This window comes from Egretta garzetta, unplaced genomic scaffold (genome assembly GCF_000687185.1).
Source record: "Egretta garzetta isolate BGI_Z169 unplaced genomic scaffold, ASM68718v1 scaffold56, whole genome shotgun sequence".
Lineage (NCBI taxonomy): Eukaryota > Metazoa > Chordata > Aves > Pelecaniformes > Ardeidae > Egretta > Egretta garzetta.
Window position 1 is genome coordinate 10,484,097 of NW_009260182.1, and position 19,185 is coordinate 10,503,281.

Consider the following 19,185-nt stretch of genomic DNA (forward strand, 5'->3'; position numbering starts at 1 on the left):
CGCCCCTGCGACCCGCGGCGGGGCCCTTTTCGCTTCGGGCTGCCCGCACGCACGCGACCGGGGTGCCTGCGACCCCAGGTACGCCTCGTACCTCACACGAAGCTACTGGTGCACCAGCATCGACTCTCGAGCTTTTGTCTACGTCGTGACGTGCTTCCTCAGCAGCTTAGAGGCACTCGTGTGACCTTGAACGCGCCTGACCTCAGGCTTTTTCAGTATCTTGGCTTCCCACTGATGATCTGGTGACTCGGATTTACTCCCTGACCACCGAGGCATCCAAGTGCAGAAACACATTTTTCTGAATGAAATGTGTTAAATATCGAGCGGACATAAAACAAAGCCGGGTGAACTGTGCTGCGGTGTCGTGTATACCTGAAAAGAAACACTAATTGAATTTTGCTCTGCACAGGAAGGTCATTTCTTTATACATACTGCCAGTCACTACATGGATGACTGTCCCTAAAGTAAAAACAGGTCACACCATGGCTCCTCCTCACACCTAAAATTAGTACAGGACACAGGACGCAGGCCCTCCACTGTAAAACACCTCCAAAGAACGAGGAGCTATTCCAACTGCCTCCAGAACGGGATACCGTATTAAGCAATTGCTTCATGAGAGGTAACGTGACATTCTCTCCGCTTTGCCGGGACCAGAACATTATGTTTAGGTAACTGGGAGCAAGCCACAGGAAAACACATGCGTGAAGTTGGGGAAAAGTGTTTCAGAACAAAGAACAAGTAAAATCTTCCTAAAAAACAGTAACCAATGTTCTGATTAAAACACTCCAGATTTCCCTCCTACCCTAACGCATAAGCAACTGCTGTCATGGCCAGCCCAAAAGAGACTGCCCCCAAGAGGGTCGGAAGGAAGGCAGGCTATCTACATTTTCTGCTAGAAGGAGCTGGAGTGCTTCCAAAACTGTGAAATTCTTTGAGAGCTCCCTAACTTACTGCATTATGTTAAAACTAAAAACCAGGAGGCTGCTGCCTGGCCTGGCAGGGCCACTTGTTGGCAGTTGTAGGCAGCTGGCTGGTTACGCTTTATGAACTTGCCTTGTTAATTCAGACCTCTTGGGGCATGAGGAGTCCTCGCTGCTACTGTCCCCAGCTGGCAGTGGTTGTCCCCTTCTCCATCCCTGACACAGAAACTGACTGCACATACAACCAGCCCAATGCAGAACAGGGGATCGCTCCCGCAAACCTTTTTTTCTCTCTGCAATTGCAATGTAGCTGCCAGCAGACATGTGGGCAGTAACCGTATCTCAGCCGAAGGGCGTCCACTCTTTACCTTTGCTCCAACAAAAGTGCGACCACCTTTAATTGCACGCTCACATTTCCTTGTGGTAGGACAGCAGTCCGTCCACTGACTCTGCAGTGGCAAACAGTACCTGTTTCAAGTATTGCAACAAATTTTAGGCACTAAACTTCTGGAACAACTAGGAAAGAATTAAATGAAAACATCAAGTTTTAGGCTAGGAAAGGAAAGACTTGAAGGGATATTCAATTCTGGAAGACGTAACAGCAAAGGAAATACATCACAGTTGCCAAGAAACAAGAAAGAATTCATAAACGATAACTGCAGGAAGGGAAATTCACTTTAGAGTGGAGGCAGACGTTTCCTAGAATGAAGTTAGACAAGCAGTAGGCTGCCCTGGAAGACTCAACTGTCCATTGCCGCAAGTTTTTAGAAAAAATTAAATATCTGTGAGGAACAGTCTAGGAGGAGCTGATCCTGACTGAGAGCAAGGAGGAGGCACGGCCTAGACATCCTTCTGGGGTTCTTTCCAATCTTTTATTTCTAATTAAATATTTCCCCAATATTTTGCCATAAATATTGCACAATTATGCCCAGGATAGAATCGGACTAGACTGTGCTGAACAGAAGAAGTAGGTCAGGAAAGTACTGTTAGGATATGATCCAAATCCCTGACAAGTTCAGGGGCAGTGCAGACCAATGGCGTGTAACAGCAACAAATGTCACCTCAAATAATGCTGGAGAAAATAGAAAAATAGACAAAAGTTAAAGACTGTCCAAATCAGTTGATGGGTTTTATGTACAGGGACAGATTCACTTCTAAGTGTGCACGTTTCCCTGATCTTGTAAGCTCTCCAGCAGCAATGGATGAAAACACCTTCCAAACTTTTTGCATTGTGGGAATATTAAGTTTCAAACCAATGTGCTGCTTTATCAAAACAATTTCAGACTCTTGCACTGATGAATACGACATGAACTGATTTCTGCCCTGCAAAATACCACCTTCTTCAAATTATTTTTGTTTACACTTGTTTAATTTTTGAACGAGCTTTTAGAAAGATTTTACATACCCTCTTCAGTTTTGATTTCAGAATTCTTCAGCTCTTCTGCAATGTAAGCCAAGACAAAGGGAATAAAACTAGAGTACGTTTAATGTATTATGTGATCATCTGTAAGGGTTTAAAATGAAGGAATCTCATGTCCCCAGGTGCATATAGCATAGCTTATTTTAGGCACAAGCAAACTGCAGTGCAATCTGTTTGGCATTCAGGGGAAAAAGACCTGAGCCTTTTGCATTAATAAAGTTGAAACTGGGAGCAGATGAACTGTCATCCTATTGTGCATCAGCTGTGAGCCGCAGGTAGAACCACAGCACCACATTTCATGAACTCATTGCCTGAGGTAGTGATGTAGACAGCCTGTGCTCTTCTAACATTCTGCACAGGGGCTAAATTGGTGACATGAAGGTCTCACATTATACTTAGTATTTGAAAATCTGGAACATCTTAGAAAACACAACCCAAAAGAAATAGGGCAGAAGTGATGATGCTACCTCCTCAAAACAGGACAAAAAGTAGAAATAAACTGTCCTCCTATTCTCACAGTTGAGCAGTTGGCTCAAGAGCTGCTGTCTGGTTTTTTATCCATACTGCTTACAAGACAACGCATCACAGCACAGCTGGCTGAAAGCAGGTACTGTTTTTAAGAGGTACTGCACTCTCTTGCCTTCATACCACATATACACATTCAGTATGTTACTGCCTACTCTACATCTCTTGATATCAATTTCTGTATTTTTTATCTATATTTAAGTTATTGCAAATCAAGTACTAGGTGGAACATGTAACATCTGTCAATGAAGTCATGGCATGTATTATGGGTTCAGTTTCTGACACTTTGGTGCAACCAAAGTAAATCTTTCCTCTTTCTTTTATCCTAACTTTCTGAACAAACCCTGTGAGCCAGGTCAGTTTTCAGTCTAACTTGCAAGACAACAATCCAGGCAGAAGTGCAACACTGACAAACAAAAAGGAGGATGCTCCCGGTTCTTTCAATATTAACACTTACTCAGTATTTCTGTCTTCTTTTCTGAACAGGAGTAGGTGGAAACTACTTGTTTATTTTTAAATATTTTCCTATATGTTTCACTTTAAACCAGAAATCTGGTGGGAAAAGGATTATAAACACACAGTATGCTGAAGAATCCAGGACACAAATGGACTCAGAACAGTGAACAAGTCTGCTATACTGACTCACTGCATATTACACATTTGCATGGCAAACACTTCATGGATTATTCCATACCTGCCCGCACTTCAGACACCCAGCTTTCTATCACCTCTGTGTATTTGTTTATTAACACAGAGAGCCAGGCTGCAGTTCTCAAACTCTATGAGTCAGCTTCAGCAAACTAACAAATACCTTGTGGTTAAGATACTCTGCCACAGGATCAAAAGTCTTGTGCTCCAGCCCTTACAGTTTCAAAACCAATGGAAATAAAAAAAACCAAAACCAAACTACCAAACCCCAAAACCCCCACCCTTTCAGGTATGTTATCATCAGGCAACCTGGCCTGAAATTTTTAGGAACCTATGAGTATGAGCTCCTCCTCCCTCATTCTGTGGGGCTCCCATATCCCCAGTGTGAGGCTAAGCTAAAATAAGCATCAAACAGGTGCAGTCCACATGTAAATCCATTACACAAGAACCCAAAAAAAAAAAAAAAAAATCTTGCAGAGCACCAGTGGTGTTATTCTAATTCAAAGCCAGCCACCTACAAAGCTTTGGTCATACTTTGGAGAGAAGTGGTAATGAGAAGCATGTACACATCTTCTCAAATTACACAAACTACATTATGCAGTGCAAAGAGTATAATGAAACAGACTTCTGGCATAGCCGCCTGCAGATTTATGTTCAAGGGGTTGCTGGCACCTTGCCATTCCTGTTTATATTTCCATTTAGGTTGCTTCTATGTTTATCCTGTTTCTATATTACAGGAAAGTCATACTAGTTCTTAGTCAATTTTATCCCTGTGAAAATAAAGTAAACACAGTACAGCTTAATAAATTAACATAAAAACATTAAGAACATTCCTTGCAAAAAAATCAGATATTGTTGATTTGTTTTAGGGATATTCACGTCTCACACATATTAAAAAGAAAGTGCCAAGTCTAGGAGTCCAGTATTTCTTCCCAATTTCTTTCCAGAACTGGGAAAAAACCCATACTTTTTCGGTGTATGCAGGACCTTTGATAGACACACGTTTAAAGTATATTTTCATGCTTTTTCCCTAACTTTAAATTGCAGGGCTAGAACACCAACAGTCAAACATAATTATATAATGACAAATGATAGATGTGTAAATCAAATGGGATAAAACAGCTCTAAAACTGTGTGGAATTCTTATTTGGAAAATGCAATGACCGAGTATTTAAAAAGGGATGCAAAAGGCTCTGGTATTATCAGTGCGATCACAGGAAAGCTAAGCCTTACTGTGACAACAGCTAGCTAGCACGAGAATTCTGCACTCCCCAAACACTAACACATCTGAGAGGGGAAACCGATTGCAGATGACAGAGGAAGTGAAGGGCATAAATTTAGTCATATGCTTAAATCTTTGCCAGATTGAGGCCAAGAAAGGTTATATTGAGACCATCAGTTCCTTCCCTCGCCACCCACCTCCTGGTGCAGGCTCCTTTCAGTTATGTCTTCTGTGACACAAAGAACACCTGTTGATTTAATGAAGAAAAGCCCTGTTCCCCTGCACAGAGTTGAAGCTCATTCCTACTCCATCAAGGGAGAGCAAGGTGGAGAAAGGCACTCTGTCTAAGCAGAAACTTAGCTTTGGTGGTCTGAACAGCCCTCAGGAAGAATGTTCTATCACTTCATTGACGACAAACAGGGCATAGATAGATCTGTCTCCTGGCTCAAGTGCCAAGCTGAGTGTCCAGGCAAGGCAGTATGAATGCAACCTGGAAAAAGTTGTCTGGACTAGGACATGACTTACATATCTAACAGCAATATCCAAGACTAGGGAATAACAGTTAGAAGAGTACATAGGTGTAGTTTGGTCTTACCAGCCTGCCCATCCCAGTGGCAAGACTTTGCAGCGGCCCAAGTGGTTTCTACAGTAATCCTCTGGCAGTTCTGAGATGAGGTTAGAGATTGTGGTTGCTGTCTTTCATCCCAACTGAAAAAAAGCATGCAGCAGTCACAAAACAGTGAGAACCTTTTCCTTCTAAAGTCTTCCCTGCCAATACCTCTGTTTCTCTGTGTCCAACTAGGCAATTACAACTTAACCTGCAGATCCATTTCGTCTCCACAACTTTAACTGATCCCTGGCAGAGCTGTTGGTGCCCTTCTTTTATAGGAAACAAAAACCTTCAGTGCTTTAGTTCAGACATTTCAAGTAAAACTCCCCAAATTAGTAAACATTTAAAATCTAGTCCTTGATTATTGCTTCGGAGTACAAGCCAGTGAGATAAAGTAGGTGTTGGAGGTAAATCATCTTTTTTTCCATTCCATAGTTTCTATTCTGCAGTGTTATAAAAAAGGAAAAGTCAGGTAATGGATACAAACTATTAGGTATGTAAAAAAGCTAAAACTCTTTTCAAATAGTCTCCTTTGCCCCCATCCACTCTATCTCGTACCTAAGTATTTGGCTCAGTGTACTGCTGCTTATCTTTAACTATCAAACTTAAATATACAAAATGTAATTGGAAAACATGCAAGTTCACAAGCCACTGATTGAGAAACACTGTTCATCATCATAAAAAAAAAAAAAAAAAAAAAAAAAAAGATTGCAACAAGTGGCAAAGCATTTGGTAGAGAAAACAATGGCCTTCGCTCCCGACTGCTCCCCCATAGACAATTACCCTCATGTATGTATACATACTGGTTTTGCTTGGCTGAATGGCTTCACTTTCTTTTCACCTCAGCATTTTTATATGGTCTTTCATAATGCCATCAGGAGGGAAGCTACAGTTTCAAAACAAGCACTTTGAAAGACAACGGAATGGCTGACAAAAGACTCTCTCTTCCTCATTCAGCACTGCCACATCTGAAGAGGAGGAGAAACTGGTTCTCCTATCAATACTCAGCTGTATAGAGATTTTTCACTTGCATTGGTCTGCATTCCCAGAGCTTAAATGCTGACATGAAATTCCCATGGAAATTAATGATTACAAATCAGGTAACAACAGGGAACCAGACTTTCTATGCCTGTATGTGGAAGAGGAAAAAAAGGCATCTCTCTGAACTATTCTAGCTAGACACACATACCTCCAGTGCAAACAAAACTGGCTTACTCCTCTAACCCAGGAGGCAACACACAGTGTCCATCAGAGGGTAGAAAGGACACAGAGCTATTATTTTCCTTCTTCCAAACTAGTCCACAGATGGGCATCAGTGTAAAAAGGAAACATGCCACACCTTTGGTATTTCTCCCCCACCACTTTCAATAGCAGGGAAGTATATGTCTGAATGAGCATTTAAACTCAGGGTTAAATCCAGGCACCACTACTAATCTGGAGTTAAAACTTTAGTACTTGAATGGTATGACTTTGCTTTCAGATAGATAAAACTAAGATTTGTTTAGGTTTTTGATGCTGAGAAAACATTTAATATGTCCTTGTGAGATTAAGCTGAAACCCCAGAAAATAAAACTCAAATGCTAATCTTTTTAAAAATATCTTTGTAATCCATGTTTCCAAAGAATGAGAGTCTTGTGTAGGAAGGGGTTGTGCTATAAATGACAAATTTGTTCCTAAAGGCTCCAACTACCTAGTAACAAAGAAGGGAAACAACCAAACATTATGCTAACATTGGGTTGGTTTGCCATAGTTACATCTTCTGATATTTCTGCGACCGGTAACCTTTCAGAGTAAATATTACAGTGAATAATCTGTTCTGTGCAATGCATTTTATTTTGTTCAAGAGGCCAATTTAGAGCTATCAGGTTTCCACAAGGTCAACACAAACTACATACACACAAAAAAGAAAAACAGAACTATAACCATAGACTTCTGTCTTCTCATTAGACACCTTATGAAAAAAACCCAAACCCCACCACAATAGAAAGTAACTTCTAGGGTCTCTTCTGCATAGAAGACAACTTGTATTTCACTGCAGGAATCTTAGTGTCACCAAAAAATTTGTTTTCTTGTAATAAACCAGAACAAATACACAAACACACAGTTGGTCTAATGGGAATTTAAGACTCAAAGAGACCATCTGGGTCATCAAAACAAGTTCTCTCAATCAATGATTAACCTGAAAGGGTCTAAGAAACATGCATGCCAAGTACCATGGAGCACAAAAGATTGTGTATTATCTTGTAACATATGATTGAACACCGTGGGACCAAAGCATTATTTTGACACTCACATGTAAAGTCCTAATCATACACATTTATTGTTCTTTTTAGACTAGAATGGTAAATCAGTCTCCTTGCTGTATTTATCCTTAATTTTGACATTGAAGTCAGATAAAGAAGCTACAAAGTTACTTTTGGTGCCAGCGATTTCACACATGGGAAGAGAAAACGAAAGCATTGTGTATCTCCTGTAACACAGGAGAGAAAGATATCGTTTTTTTTATGAAACCTCTCTATAGCCACTGAAAACAGAACTGATAGTGCTAAGACATCAATCTCACACTTTTTGCCTGACTGCTTTAAAAGTAGCAAGCACCAATTGATTTACTTTTCCTCCATTTATAAAATTTACTTAAAATACCAAAAGAGATACATATGTTACCTTCATTCCATTTCCTCTTAGAAGGAAAGGAAAAGGCGGGTGGGGGGTGAGGGTGTGGTAACCAAAAAGAGAGAGAACAAGCACACAAGCCAGAAAGGAAGGTACAGCTACACATCAGGTAAAGGTATGAGGAAAATACTGCTGCAGTGGTTATAAGGCATCAGTGGTCAAGGATTGCAAATAACAGAATCCCCAGAAATGACATGGCACGATCTAGCCTCCATTCACAGGCATAACTGAAATCTAGTATAAGCTGGAGTTGATATGCCTGTCCTAAAATCCTAAACCAAGAAAAGCTGTCTGATTTATGACCTCATTATCATTGCCAGTTTTCAGACTTCAGATCATCACAGAACATAAAAACTAAACAATGCATACATAAACCAAGTCATTTTTAGAGCAGATTAATTCTCAACTTTTGAGGAAAATGCAAACAGCACTGGATTGACCCATCGTGACTTTTCACAGGATTAGCAAAGACTACCTAATCAATGAAGATATTGGGGGGGGAAGAGAGATCTCTTTCCTGCACAGAGAAATCAGGCTGGAACCCTAGTTTCAGTGAACTAGGAAGTCTATGGTTAAAACAAAAAAAAAACCAAACCCCAAAACCAATTTTCTGCCCCTATTCACCGACCAAATTTAAATTTTATTACAAGCAGATTGATTTCAGTCACAGCACAGACTGGCATAAGTAAAAGGGAAGAAGACATTAACACAGTTCTGAATTTAAATACTTTGCACTTATGTAGTGCTCTGTACCCACAGATCTTCAGACACTTCACAAACTGTGAATAACTGTTCTCACCTCCCATTTAAAGAAACAAAAGCAACAATGCTAAAACAAAAAGTAGTGAGAGAGCTGAGAAAAGACTTGCAGACAGGTCTCCAAACAAAAGCCAGTATTTGGACCAGTTTGACCCAAAATGGAAATTAAAATACCTGTGCCACCCAACTGGAAAATTTAGTTCCAGTATTCCAGAGTAATTTTCAGATTTTTAACTCATTTGCCTAGGCAGGGAATCTGAAAGACTGTTCAAAAAACATCAGAATACTTCAATTTTCTTAAAAGGAATACCTATTTTTCTCAGCCAATTATAGATTAAAGAAACAGCTTCAATTCCCTGGCAGTTGTAGTCTCAGCACAATTGGCTATTAATCTAGCAGTGCTTTGGGTTGGCCAATTAGCAGTCAAACTTATATTTCATCAGACAGAATGTGCTGTCTTCCGTTTGATTTGGCAGGGCCCTGGAAAGACTCCTCCTTCATGCTGCTTATTGGAAACAGGATCCATTTAGGTTTAAAAAACAAACAAACAAAACCCCCTTGCATGCAGTTTCAGCAAATTAACTCATCAGTGTTAGCTTCCTTTGTTGAAGCTCCTTGAGACTATTGGAAACATACGTTGTCACTTCACTGGCATCTTGCTGTTCTGCTTGAAAAATTCAGTGAAAATCTACCTATTTATCTTTGCATGTACATCCACATAAGTTATGTCACTTGGTCATTACCAGTGTGATCAAAGTTCTAGGCACGCAGGTTACTGACCTCAAAACACGCTGTTTGAAATCCCTGTTTGACATAATTTGTGTTATTCTCTACGTCAATAGTTATTTGATCTGTTGTCTACTACATTTACAACTGAACAAAATAAAGAGAATAGAAACTACCACTCAATGCAGTTTTCGTAAGACATTCTCCTGTCTCAGTACAGGAATTATTTCAGCTATACTAGTAAATAGCCTACTTTTTAAGAACAAGGATGTATAGGTATCTGCAACGAACACAAATAATTTCTAATGTTATTAGAAACTTAAACTTTCAGTTTAAGAATCATAGTTGAGAAACATGAACATCCCACTAAAATGTGCCAGACTTTCCTCTTCATTACTTCAGCTGAAAATAATTCAGAACTATTAAAATAAAATTGTGTTCCATATTTTCATTGCATGATGAACGTCCAACATGGAGGCAACATCTGACTTCTTTAAGGAAGAGTGTACGTATAGCCACATGAAACTGGGTTCCCAGCAACCAGTCACACTGAACTTTGTTATGAGTTAATGATACAGAGGAAGGACAGGAACAAAGGGAACTGGGGGGGGAGGCGGGGAAAGGGGAAGATGAGCAACAGACTTGCCTAATGAGAGGCCAGCAATCCCAAGTTTGTGGTCTGTGTTCTCTTCCCATCATAGGCAGGCATCGGCATTAGTTGTGGTTTCATCAGGTCAAACTTGCATTGTGATACCACCTGCAGCCAAGGAGGAGGGGGGAGGGTGGGGAGAGAAAAAGAAGCAAAACAGAGAGGGAGGGTTACAGCCAACAATACAGTACTATATCCGTCCAAGCAAGATGGCATGGATCTTCCCATCATCCCCATATCAACATTCTCAATATTCATCAAACAATTTATTAAGAATTCTGCAGTGAAAAGTTTATTCATAGGAATGTTCCTGTGATGAGGCTTCGATAAATCACAGTTCCTGGATGGAAAGAAATACATACCACATTAGATTTTCCTTGCCCAAGTTCACTGCTGAGATTCCTGGTGGCCATGGCTGCTTTAGACACCCAATACCTAGCTACACCATTCACCTAAAACTGAAAACAAAACATCAGATAAAAAAATTTGGCATGGGTAACACAACCTCAGGCAGCACTGTGGCATAACTTGCAGGGTACAGCTACATTTGTTATACATGACATCAAACCTCATGTTTATTTGTAACAGCAATAGCCATACGATTAAAACAATAAGAGAACTATAGCATCTATTTCTGAGTCACTTGTCTTGGATAATTAATTTGCCAAGAGCATGAGTCACCCATTTAAAAATGAGTTAGAGAATGACTCATTTCTAACTTTATACTAATATTATCCTTAACATAAAAGGATTCCTCCCTTAGCCCTAAATTGTTGCATGTTTTGTTTTTTTCCCAATGCGAGAATCTGCTTTACATAGAATATTTGGATTAATTGTTGGAATAATTATCTTCATTTTATAATGCTCTTCACCCAGAAAGATCTTACAGTGCTTTATAAATACATGTGTATTCTTCACTGCACCCACATGCATGATGAAGCATAGTAGCATGACAGAACTTGGCAACACTATACAAAAGCACCTGACTGGAACTGCAGTCAGATCCTGTACTCTGTTGAAACAGCAAAGGGAAATTCAGATACACAAAACAGAATTACCAACAGAATTTTTCTGTTTACACCTCAGTTTTTGCAAAATGGGGTTGATTCTGACTACAGACAGTCAAATCAGCCAGTGCTTGGTAATGCTCAACATGTCAGTGGAAACCTTTCAGTTTCTTCAGATTTCAGTTGTGAGAAAACTTTCAGTAAGGAAGCCTGGCCTGTTTCAAAACTCTTCTTATCCTTAGCTGCAGCATGTTGTGACAATATCAGGCAGGGCAGCATCGAACTGAGAACTGTATGTTGAACTAAGTTTGGAAATACTCTCTCTCTAACTCTGCAAGTCTGGATATGCCCAAAAGCTGCAATCCAGCCAGTCACCTGCATATTTGACTCCTTGCTGAAGAATTGCCAAAGATACAGCTTCACAAGCAATTTAGCCAATCTAAGACTGCCTAACAGAAGAGAAGCAGCCCTGCCCTTTTGTACCACCAGCACTTCTGTCTGCTTTTCTGTTATCCCAGCACCTGCTTGGTCACGTAGATCTACTTGCTGATTTGGCTGGTAATAGTGGTATAAGAACGTGTTTAAAGAGTAAGCTGCTCATTAATCCACTCTTTGAGAAGCAACCGAGACTTCATGAGTTTTCATCACCTTTCACCTGCTGGTCCGCTCTCAGGGAAGACGACTGTGTTTCTCTTCAAAGACTGCAAAGAGCACTGTAGTCCAATCGCATGGCACAAATACAGGCCCTTTTCAGGAGCATGACTTCATTCTATGCAGGGCAGATGTCTAGTATGTATTAAGCTCCCTGCCTTCTGTTTTTCCTACAGGACAGGCAATACCCAGCCTGAAATACTAATAAAAGTTTAAAAAAAAAAAAAAAAAAAAGCGGCTCAGACCAGAACAGGAAATATCCTGGGCCATGTGCTACTGTCAAAAAGCCATTATTTTCAGGTCCTTTAAAGATAAGTCACTGGTTAAGAAATTTGTTTTCTAAATGTTCATTCCCTGTCCTTTAATCATGCTGTAGGATAACTGTGTCACCCAATATCAGAAATTCATTTTGATATCTAAACTAAGAGGCTAGTGAAGAAAGCAAGGTTCCTCCAGAGGGCAATTCAGGTTATGGTTATACTGCCTAGCTGTACCATGTAGCATAACTGCACTTCCAGAACAAGCATTTAACTTAGACCTGAAACTATTCTGAGCATTTCATTCCACTGGCTCTACAGCAATCCCAAGTTAAAACATCTGAAGGTCAGTGGTGTGACTATCCCACTCCAATCACATCTTCACATGAGTTCAAGGAGAAGTCCCTAGTGCCCAAAGCCATGATGACATTCTGAGGAACGGTACATAATGTCAGAGAACAGCACTAGTTTCTGAGGTCAGGACAGACAGTTGACACTTGCCAAGAATAAAGGAAGCTCTGTCTTGGGTGTCAGAGCCAGAAAGATGAGTAATACTACATTGAAATACTGTAATGGCTGCACTGTAATATATCCTGCTCCTTGGATTTAGCCCATGTTACACAGCAGTAAGCTTCTTGCTCTCGAACTGCATCTTTTTGAGGCACCTTATATTTCTGAGACACAGAAGTGTCCAGCCTTCTGGCTTCTACACAGAATTTATATATATACACATATGTGTACACACATCTTTGGTGGAAATCTTTCAGTTCCTTCAGCTATACATCTGATATATATTTAGATACATCTTGGCATTATCTCGGCCAGTTTCCCTATTTCAGAATTGCATTACCCTAGATATGTATTGACTTGATGTTCCAATGTATTTATCTTGTTAAGTTTCTAGTAAGATGACAGAACAGCAGTTGAGAGTTTAACAGTCAACAGAATGTCTTTGGTAAAATTTTCTAGGGCTGTTCTGAGGGCTCTGAGACCATTAGACAGCTATTTACAGGCTCTATTTTATGTAACACTACAAAAGAAGAAACAGTATTCTTAAAAAAGTAATCCTAAGGATTAAAGATTGAATTTCTTACACCATGAAGAATTTCCATAAGCAGCCTGGAAATGAAATAAAATTTCTGAAACCTCAATAGAAATAACACTCAAACATGTTTCATTTTAGGAAAGCCAATCCTGAGACTTTACCTTTACATTATGGTTACCCATGTTGGTATTTATACAGCTCTGTGGATGACTGAAAAAGAACCAACAACACATAGAAATAAGTTTTACTAATAAGATATGGAATTCATCCCCAGCGCTTAACCTGGAGGTTACAAGCTAACACACTGTCTGCAAAGGAAGTAATTAACATCATGTATGGCAAAAAGTGGCAGCAGGCCTAGTCCCAGACTTGGAGCTAAAAACACATTATGCAAAAATTTGCAGCACTTAGGCACAGGTTTAGAAATTAAAAAAAAAAAAAGAAAAAAAGGGGACATTTCAAAGAACCAAACTAAATTTGGATACACAGTTCAAATACCCTTCTTGAAATATAAGCAGTGTATATAAAAAAACATTTTCTGAAGTAGCCAGTGTTCCCGGACTGTAACAATACTACTCCATTTTTATGTCCAAAAGATATAAGGACTTGAAATCCATAGGAAAACTAAGATGCAAGACCCTGGCTGTGTGAAAACAGTGGCGAAACTAATACTGACTTCTCTAAGTACAGGATTCAATTTATTATTCCAGCTGTAGAGCCATTTCTAACACTATGTCCTGAGACATCAGTATAATGTTGACTAGGAGGGAAGAATATTATGCACCTAGTCATTACCAACCGTCAGTCTTCTTGCTTGTGGATTCTGTCTCCAGGTTTCCTATTATGTGATTACCAGTAGCTCAGAAATGCCATGATCACAACCCGAAGTGAGACAGTGTACCCGGTCTGGCTGGGATGGAGTTAATTTTCTGGGGCACATCACAAATGCCCCAGAAACTATATTTGGCAACAAGTTCTATGAAAAAGCCATCTATGCAGACTTGTTCTTAAAAATAATAAGACAGCACACAATTTAAGAGTAGTTATCTTTTCTTGTATAAATACGCTTTCACAAAAAAACCCTTTGTGTATTTTTTAAACAATAGTTTTACTATTCACAAGACATATCTTAAGTGCCTGATAACTACACTATTCACTACATGAATATGAATCAGTCAAGACAAAACACCTGATACATTTATAGGACAAATACTTGTGTCACAATGTGAAAACAGTTCTTACCATTTTCTCCAACTGAGGCCACTTTTGCTGTTATATTGACTAATGTGATATTGTGCTGTTTGGCCTGATCAGCTGACTCATGTCTAAATGCTTCAGCCCCTTTCAGCAATAAAGAAGCAAAATACTTAGCCATCACTAGTGGTCTTATAGCATCTGTTGCCATGATTACAGAAAGACCCTAGAAGAGGCAGAAGAAAAAAAGTAGATTATTTTTTGCCCTCCAGTTAGTAAAGCTTCAGTTTCCTTTGGTAGTAAAACATAAATACACACACACACGCAAAATATTTCTCAATTATTATTCATATTGACAGCATATTAAATTTTACTCCAAACTGGCAGCTCAAATGAGGAGGGTATATCATAGAAACATTTAAGAAACATATTTTATCATCATTTACGCTGTGATGGTGTTAAAAAGCCTCTGTGAGGTTAAGAAACCCACTATATTAGGGAAGCATGAGTACAACTGCCCTAATGGAAGACCCTAATGATCCTGCCTTCAAAAGCTTCCTTTTCATAATAACACAAGATTTAAATATGGGTGGGTGGGCAGAGAAAACATACAGCACACTAATACTGAAAAAGAAATTAACTGCATTACTAATTGCTCAAAATATCCAAGCCATTCACTTGCTTTAGTTGCTAGAGCCAGTATAGAACACTATCACTAAGAGGCACTTTGTTACACAAGCTTATTAAAGAGCTGATGAAATTAAAAGAATCTGAGAACCTAAGCACACTCATACACTTGGTAAGCATAAGATCCCAAGATACCCAATTATGTCTTCAGGTATGTTTTAAGCCTGGTGATGAGAGGTAGAAGGTTCTGATTTCAAAATGCGAGATATGACTTTCAAAATGGTGATTATCTATATTACCATATTACAGAGAATAATTGATTTTGAAACTTTTTTGTTTAATTACAATATTAAAAGGTTGGTTACAGCTGAAATGATCTCTTTAGCTCATCAGAGAATTATGCAATAATTCAAAGAGGGACAGAAGGAGTAACTAGAGAGTTGAGGGAGTAACAGGAAGAAGCAGTGATAGCTTTTTTGTCTCAGTTGCACTCTTTAGATTTCAAATCTTCTCCTATGTAAGACAATACAGCTCCTGCTCAAGGCGTAATACTCTGTTTGCCATGCACAGGTTTTCAAATGAAGCTATGAAGATCTAAACACAATATGCTGAGCACATGTAGCACATTTTCATTACACAGAATGCTGGCATGGGACCAAGTGGCCTCACTGCATCTATGAGAAGCACACACATGGCAGTACCTAAACAAGCCTTCTCAACACAACCATATCTCCAGCTGTGAGCTCCCTCTCTCTTCTGCCCTCAGTGAATGGCTTTTTCTACAACCATGACCACAGAGCACAAGCAACCCCAACGCTTTACTTTCTGGAGCAGCCAGCCCTGGCCCTGGGAAGCGGCCAGATGCCAAGCATCAAGACCCAAGTACAGCACCAGGTCCTACAGCTTGCCTCCAGCTGTCCATCAGCGATCCCCTCCTTCCTCCCCAGGCTTCTGGCTGGCTGTCTCACACTGGCATGTGCTCCTCAAGCCCCCTCTCTGCTGGTGGGTCTATGATTCATTTTCCAGACTGTATTTCACGCTCCCAGAGCACCTCAAGGGAGTGGCCTCATGACCTCACGATCCACAAGCTTCTTCCAGTGAGTTTCCTCCCACCCCGCCTGAAATCCTGCAATTACTCAGTTAACCAAATTAGCCACAAAACAGCTTGCAGCATTTGTAGGCTGGGGGCTGGCAGAAAGCCCCTGCCCGCCTGGGGAAAGGAACCCACCACCCTGGCCAGCCACCCTTTGCCGCCTGCCTCGCTGGAGACACTCTCACCTGCCCCTGTGGCGAAGCCTCCCCGCCTGGGGAGTGCCCATGGCTGGCTCCCGTAGCTGCTCCGGCAAGCGGGGCTGAGGCACTAACTCTGGGCATTACTGCGAGTCTCATGCTCTAGGCCACGTCACCTTGTGTCCCATAATGAATTTGACGTATGTTCGTGTCTGTTTGAAGGAAGAAATGCTGTGCCAGTCAAGTTACACAGGATGGCAATGTGAACATTTGTTTGCTTTCAGGTGACTGCCTCTGTGCTGCCAAGTTCAAGGGAAAGTTTGAACATATGCACACGAAAGCACAAAAATTACCCTGACAAACCCAAGCCATTTTTCTCTTGTTTGTGCCTTTAAAACTAGTCTTGAGGAGCAAACAAGCAAATAGGTAAAGAATCAAAAGTCAGCCATAGGAAATTTATATTGAATGAATGGGGAAAGGTGAAACTGAAGAAGTAGCTCATTGCTTAAAAGAGATGGTAAAGGAAAACATAGCTATATTACTAAAGAAAATTAATTACATGAACAGCCTGCAAAGTCACGAGTTCATAAAATCAGCTGTATATGCATTAGAAATAATGTCACCTGAAGGCAACTAATGGGAGTGGGACAGTGAGGGTACCACTACATAGGTTCAAATTAAAGGAAGTGTGAAATGCATTCACAGGACTGTGCAAGTAACAAGACAGATGACAAGCACTGCTCTGAAAGATAGGGGTGAAAAAGGGCTAATGTGGCAGACGACCAAGAAGATAACGCAACGCATCATCTTCCTCCAAGACACCTGTGTGACAAGGAACTGGAGCTTTCTGTGCCAGTCGGCTCCAAATGAACCCTGCAGAAGAAGGACTTCACCTCCAACCAGGATGTGAAGGCAGCGCTGTCAGGGCACGGGGAAGCACAGCAGAACCGAGAGTGCCAAGAAGAAACTGAAGTACTTTGTTAATTCCCTGGGGAAAACAAGTTGAGTACAAAGAAGCTGAAGGCAGTCCTGGTTTGGCAGCTGCTCAGATGTGCTAAAGGATGCTGGGCCAAGTCCCAGCAGTGTTGACTGTGTCTCTAATTACTTCTGACAGCAATGTAAAAGCTAGCTGAGATATGCTGTCTCATAGGGCATCGTCTCATCACTCAGATGAGTAGACCATCCACAACTTTTGAATCCTGTCCCAAATACAAGGAATCTAAGTTTCTAAGGGTAATGGTGAGCATTCTAACAAGTAATTTATAAAAAATATTTTCCCCTTGGGGAGTGGCAACCTTGCTCCACAAGTTACAGAGTATGTGAGAAGAAACATACTCAAATTTCAAGGGCGAATGAGTTAACAGTTTTGGCAGCAGGTATTTTTGTTGTAACTGGCTGTCCTTGCACAAATTGCTTTAAGGAGAATATATTGGTGGAAAGCAATAAAGGTTATTTACGTAGATGGAGTTTCATCATCTGCCACTCCAAAGCAGGCTGGATTGGTTATGCTGATCTAATGTTTTCTTTATCATGGTTTGTGTGAGCACATGTTAGACTGTGTTTCAGTTTGCTCTTTTAGTATGCTGATGGTAGTCCTTTGAGATACTAGTTTAAATTATGCAGCATGTGCAATAGTATAAAAAGAGCTTCAGAAACAAAACCAAAATATTGCTTGTACCATGAGCTTTGTTATGCCTCAACTTAACAAGAACAATTTTCTGCAGGAAACAGCCCTGAACCTTTTTAGGAATATACCTTGCAAAATATTCTGAGATGATCTTCAGTTTTCCTTTCCAACAAGCGGAAGATAACAACTTTCAGGTTTGCTCCCAGGAGCTAATTTTTCCCTTTCTTTGAGAGACACTCTTAGTCCTCTCCTGGTATGAAAAAGGTGGTTTGGCATTAGGTTAGTACAGTAGTTTGAATTCACTGTTCTGGTCAGGAGAGAAACTAAGATGCTTTTTAAAAAATTAGCCTAAGTCTTAAAGCATGTCTATAAGATCTTTTCAGTTTTGTTTGGCAATTTCAAATTCAACGTTGTACTCTTTTCTGCTGTTAAAACAGACCAAGTCTTGCAGCATGGCCTGCATCCAAACTGAAATCAAGTACACATATTTTAATGATATGACACAGCCTCTCTTTTAAAGATGGGATTTAATCTTAAAGACAACCTCATCAAAGCAGCTGATACAGGATCTGTGTAAAATTATTCTTTTACAGAATTGCTTGCACTACCTGGCATTTTTTTCTTCAAATGAAAGACAAGTGTTTGGGTTTGGTAGTTACTGACTACTTTTAAGTTACTTTTCCTTTTATTTCAATTTAAAACAGGCAGACATTCCTTATTAAAGTTCAAAGAATTCCTGTCTGAGTCTAAAGAGAAACTTATGGTCATTTTTGTTACTAAAACCTGTACATTCCCCTACCCTGACATTCTAGAAAAGGATAATCTGTTTGGCATTATGACACTGTTTTGAAAATAAAGCCAAAGGATTTCTCTCTTTGCTGTTTAAGAAATTAAATCCCTATCATGCAAACCTGGTACCAAATAATAATTTCCACCTGGGAAAGGTTTTAAATGAAGATACCTTGCTAAGTGTTTTCCCCAGCTGTCACGCTGTCAGTATTGTAACCGAAGGTGAGGAACAGGCACAGCCTGAACTTAAAACCAGAGTTTCCCAATTCTGCTGATCCCCGCTCTAATATAGGGCATCTGCGGCTTGAGCAGGTTACCCGGCCTCTTCCCTTTCACTACCTGAAAATAGTGATTATCCTGTTTATATACAGCCTGCAAAGCCTCAGCTTGCCTCTCTGCCCACAAAACACCTGTGGAAATAGCATCACTGCAATCACCCGGAGTATCGACAAGCTGGAACTTACATATATATCTTTCTGCCAGGCCTGAGGAAGGCAAAGCCCGGGCACTGCAGACGGCGAGGCGGGCAGGTGAGGGCAGGCCGCGGGGCAGGCCTGGCGAGGCCAGGGCGCCTTCCCGTGGCAGTCGAGGTCCTGATGCCGCCGA

The 19,185-nt window shown here is 40.4% G+C and overlaps 1 protein-coding gene across 8 annotated transcripts in view; it reads right to left on the reverse strand.

Annotated features, from left to right (window-relative positions):
• Positions 1 to 19,179, reverse strand: part of PANK1 (pantothenate kinase 1) — a 48,257-nt gene extending 29,078 nt beyond the window's left edge. Inside the window, exons 1-6 of one of the 8 annotated variants that reach the window (XM_035897317.1) lie at positions 14,355 to 14,442; positions 13,274 to 13,322; positions 11,808 to 12,011; positions 10,515 to 10,610; positions 10,150 to 10,260; positions 5,331 to 5,443 (exon numbers count right to left, since the gene is read on the reverse strand). In XM_035897317.1, coding sequence (XP_035753210.1) covers positions 5,331 to 5,443; positions 10,150 to 10,202 — 166 coding nt within the window. In that variant the 5' untranslated portion in view covers positions 10,203 to 10,260; positions 10,515 to 10,610; positions 11,808 to 12,011; positions 13,274 to 13,322; positions 14,355 to 14,442. Of the gene's footprint in view, positions 1 to 91; positions 373 to 1,201; positions 1,389 to 5,330; positions 5,444 to 10,149; positions 10,261 to 10,514; positions 10,611 to 11,807; positions 12,012 to 13,273; positions 13,323 to 14,354; positions 14,444 to 19,043 lie in introns of those variants that run through there. The other 7 variants (XM_035897315.1, XM_035897320.1, XM_035897318.1 and 4 more) reach the window with 7 other exon arrangements.
• Between the last annotated feature and the right edge of the window lie 6 nt (positions 19,180 to 19,185).